Below are 6,124 nucleotides of genomic sequence, written 5' to 3' on the forward strand. Positions count from 1 at the left end.
AGGTGCACTAATCTAAGCCGTGTCGTCGTCACCGGAAGCCCTAGATATCTAATGGGGAAGTGGGTGATGGAACCACCAAAACTCCCGAGGATCTCAGAGAGATCAATGTGTTCACATCTAATGGGTGTCGCTGTTGATTTGGCCAGGTTGATGTGCAGACCAGTGGCGTTTCCAAATTCAGTTAGGATCTCCATAATGGTTTGCACTTCATGCTGGTCCGGGTTTGCGAAGATTACTGTATCGTCCGCATAAAGACTAACTCTAAGTTTGATCTCACGGCCTGGCAGAGGAGCGATCAGGTCGTGTTCCACCATTGCTTTGAGTACTCTATGTAGTGGATCAATGGCTAGGATGAAAAGGAGCGGTGAGAGGGGCTCTCCCTACCGCAGCCCCTTTCGGTGCACTATCTTCGGCCCGGCGACGCCATTGAGCAGGAAGGTCGATGAGGAGGTGGAGAGGAGGAGGGCAATCCAGTTGCGCCACCGCGCGCTAAAGCCTAACTGTTGGAGCAGCTCGAGCAGATAACCCCAAGAGACATTATCGAAAGCCTTGGAGTTGTCTAATTTGAGTGGCAGGGCCGGAGTCTTCTTAGAGTGGAGGGACTTGACACAATTTTGCACGTAGAGGTAGCTATCATGTATGCATTGTCTGCGCTGGGGAAATCAAGCTGTGAATCACCGTTGCAAGGCGGAGCGAGAGCACTTTGGAGATCAGTTTTGCAACAGAGTGTATTAAGCTAATCGGTCTGTAGTCGTTGATTGCAGCGGCACCATCTTTCTTAGGAAGAAGAACTACAGCAACTATGTTGAGCATTTGGAAATTTTCCCCGGCTAGGTGGTAGAACTGATGGAAAACCTCCATGACATCCCTTTTTATGGTTGGCCAGCAGCTTCTGAAGAAAACCCCGGAGAAGCCATCCGGGCCAGGTGATTTCTCCGCCGATGATTGCTTGATCGCCTGCCACACTTCCTGCTCAGTGAACGGATTGTCTAGGCCACCACCTTGCACCCTTGGCATGTCGATGTAGCTCCAGTCAATAGTGTTTGCTCGGCCCTGTCTAGTCCCTAATGATCTAGCGAAATGACTATGGACGATTTCCTCTTTCTCATCATGGGTGATGGCAACCCCGGTCGGTCCGTGCAACGAGTGAATGAATTTTTTTTTGCGCCTGCCATTGATCTTGGCCTGGAAAAAGGCTGTTTGGGCGCCCTGCCCGCAGCCATCTTATCCTAGATGCCTGGCGTTTCCGGGCCCTTTCCACCGCTGCCAGCCCAAGAATTCGCAGCTTCAGAAGCTTTCGAAGGTGAAACTCACCCTGCGTGAGCGGCCGGCGTTCCTGCGCTATATCTAGTCGTAGTACTACCAGCGTGGCCAGCTGCAGCTGCATTTTAGCATCGCTAAACAACGATCTACTCCAAATTTTGAGGTCCCTAGCTACCCGGTGCATTTTGATGTTCAGGCGATCGAACGCGCAGGCCGCTGGGGCTGGTCGCTGCCATGCTCGCTGTACCGTCTCGTGGAAGCGCGCGAACCTTGGCCAGAACGATTCAAAACGAAACCGGGGCGCCAACCTAGGGGCAGCAACAGCAGCTAGGAGCAGCGGACAGTGATCCGAGCATGAGGTGGACGCCGCGTGTAGCATGAAATCAGGGAACATGACCTCCCACTCAATTGTGCTGAAAAACTTGTCTATGCTCGCAAGAGTTGGATCTTGACGCTCGCTGCTCCAAGTGAAACGCCTATTTTTACATTTGATCTCACGCAGGCCACCGGCGTCGATTGCCGCCCTAAACTTACGCATGATCCTCCTATTTATGTTGCTATTGTTTTTGTTGCGGGCCTCGTAGATGATGTTAAAATCACCATTTAGGAGCCAGGGCTCTCCTCGGGGAGGGGCGCCTCTCACTAGCTCAGCCAGAAAGATGTCCTTTCGCGCGCTCTCAGATGGGCCGTAGACCGTCGTCAGCCAAAAACTAGCTCCCGAGGAGAGAACTGTGACCTTGGCCGTGATGGAGAACTCGCCGATCGCATGGGATTGGATTCTGACCGAGGTCGAATCCCAGAAAATAGCAGCGCCTCCTCTTGTGCCATTAGCTGGCAGGACAATGCAGTCGTCAAGCCTTTGGCCACCTACTTCCCTAGCGATCGCTGCCATCCACTCCTCAAGCTTGGTCTCCTGGATGCAGAGAATGGCGAGGCGGTGCGTGTTTGCCGTGTCCTGTACTACAGAGCGCCGGGCTGGATTATTCAGGCCCCGGACGTTCCAACTCATGACTTTGCATGAATATAAGAGTTTAGATATGAGGGTCGTGATTGTCTTGGAGGAAAAATGAGGGGCTGGAGGAGGTTGTATTTGCTCAATCTCATTGTAGTTGCTCTAAGGGCCTTATTCTAAGACCGGGCAATCGTCTCTTACAACAAAATATGAGAAACACTCATAAATACAGAAATATAATGAAACTCCAATGGACGTAGGGAAATATAGCAGGAATTGAATTAAACTCCATGGTAGTTTGCATCACTTAAGTTCACATAGACTCGCTGGTAATTACTACTCCCAAACCACATAGATTCGACCATTGGTAATTACTACTCCCAAACCATTGCATTAGCAGAGAAAAAGAACTACTCCAAGACCAATTGGCAACGCCACGAATAATAATAATAACAGATATATTCTTTTTCGGTAAAATTTAAACCTTTTTCGATTATAACAGGTATATTGAATTGAACTCTGACAGACAAGCACAAACACTCCATGGCATCAGCCGAAAGAACACGCACAGCTAGTAGGCATGATAAAGTCTGCAGCAATTTCTCTCTCTCAAAACAAATGTCTGCAGCAATTAGCCTGCCTGAACCAAAGTTCAGAAAAGAACCACTGGTAACTAATACTATGCCGCAAAACCATTGCGTTTGCCGCATTACTGGAGCAGAAAAACTATGAGCTTAACACTATACTCGAAGAACACATCAGAAGATTCAGAAGTGGGACCAGTTACTACTGCACCACGATGGTTTCGTAGCATCGACTCCAGAACGGGGTACTGACCAACTCCTTACTCTGCTTCTCGCGCCTTGGATAATCTTCGCTGAATCGATGGACGGGCGAGTGGGCCGGAGTCCTCAACGGCTATCGGCCGGGGCCGGCACCACCATCTCCGGTGCAGTAGCCGCCGACCCAACGGACTCATCGGGGTGTGGCAGTGGCTGCGCCTCCGCCGCAGAGGGCTGATCGGCGGGTGGAGGTGGCCGCGGCTGTGTCACCGCCGCAACGAGCTCCTCCTCATTCCCGGACGGCGACGCTTCTGCGTCGAGAGCGGAGACGGGTCTCCACCTGGACGTCACTTCCGCTTCCTCGCCGGCAGCCAAGCGCTCTGCTCTCGGGCCAAGAAGAGACGAAAGGGAGACGTCAGTCCAAGAAACGAATTGCAAGCCAAGAAACGAACTGGACGCCAAGAAACCAAGAAAACCACACTCGCAAGACACCTTTTCTATCTAAGAAACGAATTGAAGCCAAGAAACGAACTGGGAATTGGAGCAAACTTACGGCGACCGGTGTAGTCGCTCCGTCTCGGCGCTGACCGCCGCCCGGTGTTGGCTGTCGGGTTGGCGCCCATTCCTGCCACCAGCACAGACTGCAGCGATGGAGGCGGCGGAGGCACCACCTCCGTCCTCGTGCGCACCCCGCCTCTCCCGAGGCCTGCAAGAAACCAAGAAATCAAACTCGTAACACCAAGAATCCAAGAAAACGCGGACATCAAGAAGACGAAAAGCGTGCTTGCTGCTGATATTTTCCCGGGAACCCACCTGCGTCGATCCATACGTCTATGGAGGACACGTCTTCGTCGTCGGTTGAGGCAGCCCTCATCCGTGCAGGTGGCCGCGACGTCCCGGGAGCGTCGCCGGAGGCCTGGCGCTTCTCTACCATCTCGCTCCCCTCGGCAATCACCGCGCACCAAGGAATCGATTCAACGGGTCTGCAGGAAGAGAACCAAACTACCACAGCGAGATGGGGTGGATCGAGCTAGAGAAAGGAAGCTACAGGAGAGGAAATTTATAGGGGAGGGGCGACGCGCGGAGGAAGACGAGACGGGCACTGGGCTCAGTGCCGCGAGTTATTTGGGCGCGTGACGGCCCACTTGGGCCCGTTTAATGTAGGCGCAATATATGACACACAAACCTGCTCTCAGATAATTCTCAAGATCCGAAAAAAAGAATTCTCAAGATCTTCTAAAAAAAAGATAATTCTCAAGAGAAAACAAACCTGCTCTCAGATACTCCCTCATTCCCAAAATATAAGGCGCGATTGAATTTGCACGGTCTTTGATGTAGGACTTTGACCAATAATATATATCATCGTATTTGTCTTATAAGACAATTTTATTTCATATATCTATGGGTAGTGCTATGCGTCGGCCGGCGGATCTTTTAAAATGATCCGCCGCCCGCGAGCCATCCATTCTTCTTTTCTAATTTCCTCCAACAATGCTCTTGTTACGAAACCTCTTCTTCTCTAACTTTTTGCAACAAGAGACATATTACAAAAATCTCTTTTTATCTAATTTTGTGCAACAAGACCACTAGTGCAAAACTTTTTCTTCTCTATTTTTCTGCAATAAGACCCTTGATGTAAAACGTCTTCTCTTATTTTTCGGTAACAAAACTCTTGTTGCAAAACCTCCATTGTAATAGGATCCTACATCTCTAGCTTATATGTATTCCTGCAACAAGACTGTTGTTGCGGAAACTTGCAAGAACATCGACGGCTGCAGCGGAGAGAGCACCCCGTGGTCTCTGCATCACCCCATTTGTTGCGGCATGCCTTTTCGAAATAGGTGCTCAGTTGCAAGAACTGCAGTACTGAGCGCTCTGCATGAGAAACGGTGCGCTAGCCCAAGACGTGTCTCAAGTGTAGAACGTGGTGGATGTGAGAGGAAAGATCGATCGATTGACCATTAGCTTTCCTATATCTATATAGTAAATTTACTAGTAAAAGGCACGTGCCATGCACGTACAGACTTAAGAATTATTGCAAAATGTTGTATGTAATTGAAAGGGATTGAAGGCATTTTTATTTACTATATAATCAGGTTGTTAGTATTTGTTAACTTATTTTTTTAAGTAAAGTCCATACACATGCATGCATACAATGATTAGTCAATCTAATTGAGTGGATGTTTACGTAAAAAAGTATTGGTAGAACAATGGGAAAGCTGGGCCATAATATTTGCAAAACGAATTGATAAGAGAAAGTAGAAAAATGGAGAGGAGTAACAAAGCAGCTTTTGGGCTCTCAGGCACCCGTGCTCCTTGTGAGCAATTTTATCAAATTTGCTTAGTAATAATAAAGAAAAATCATGCATGCAGAGCGGGGTGTTCTTTAGCATAGCAGAAGGTTTCAGAAAATGATAGGGCTACCAAGATTTGCATGTCGTACAAAAACAAATCAATAGAAACATGCCAGAGTTCTTACTTTTACACGGGCCATATTTGTTTTTTGTTTTCTAAACATCAGTACAGACACAAGCGCTCATATACACGTGCATACATTCATCCCTAAAAACGCACACACGCACACCCTACTCCTATGAGCATCTCCGAAAGGTTGAGCCGGCATATCATTTTGAGATTTACGAAGTCACCGTAGACGCCTCGTCGTCAACGGGAATGTCTCCTCCCACTGAATGCGCATCACCGAAAATCCCGAAATAAATCCAGGAATAAATGTGAGCATCAGAATTTGAACCCTGATGGGCTGGGATACCACAGTCCCTCTAACCATCCAACTACAGGTTGGTTCGCCACATGCCATATTTGTTAGAATTATTTTATGAAAATGTATCATTTTTGACCCAAAAAATGAGAAAATATTTCTGGCACCAAGAGTACTGGTGCCCGAGAGTGAAATTTTGAAAGTACCAAAGTTATTTAGTTACAACACATACATTATTAATCTTATATTTTACTTGTTGTTTCTAATCTGCTAAATGCATCCGTACAGAGGCTGCAGGCTCCATGTGTTTTTTTTTCTCCCTCACCACGCTGCATAGTAGTACTCCTTGCCTCGTAGGTTGACAGTAGTAGTACTGTGGGGCAGCGTCCTTTTATCACGGGGGCCTGC

At 48.4% G+C, this 6,124-nt stretch overlaps 1 protein-coding gene across 1 annotated transcript; it reads right to left on the minus strand.

Moving 5' to 3' along the window:
- Positions 1 to 380: 380 nt before the first annotated feature.
- LOC109740956 (uncharacterized) lies at positions 381 to 2,272 on the minus strand. Its single transcript, XM_020300026.1, has 3 exons — positions 1,315 to 2,272; positions 679 to 1,064; positions 381 to 602 (listed from the first exon to the last, which is right to left on the minus strand). The coding sequence occupies exons 1-3, from the start codon at positions 2,270 to 2,272 to the stop codon at positions 381 to 383; spliced, it is 1,566 nt and encodes a 521-aa protein (XP_020155615.1).
- Between the last annotated feature and the right edge of the window lie 3,852 nt (positions 2,273 to 6,124).

The sequence above is a fragment of the Aegilops tauschii genome, chromosome 1, assembly GCF_002575655.3.
Source record: "Aegilops tauschii subsp. strangulata cultivar AL8/78 chromosome 1, Aet v6.0, whole genome shotgun sequence".
In the NCBI taxonomy this organism is placed as follows: domain Eukaryota; kingdom Viridiplantae; phylum Streptophyta; class Magnoliopsida; order Poales; family Poaceae; genus Aegilops; species Aegilops tauschii.

Coding starts and splice junctions, on each gene's coding strand:
- LOC109740956 (XM_020300026.1), bottom strand. CDS start 2,272: ATGAGTTGGAACGTCCGGGGCCTGAATAATCCAGCCCGGCGCTCTGTA. Junction 1,065..1,314: donor ACGCCGGCCGCTCACGCAGG/GTGAGTTTCACC, acceptor CTAGATCATTAG/GGACTAGACAGGGCCGAGCA. Junction 603..678: donor TCTCGCTCCGCCTTGCAACG/GTGATTCACAGC, acceptor AATTGTGTCAAG/TCCCTCCACTCTAAGAAGAC.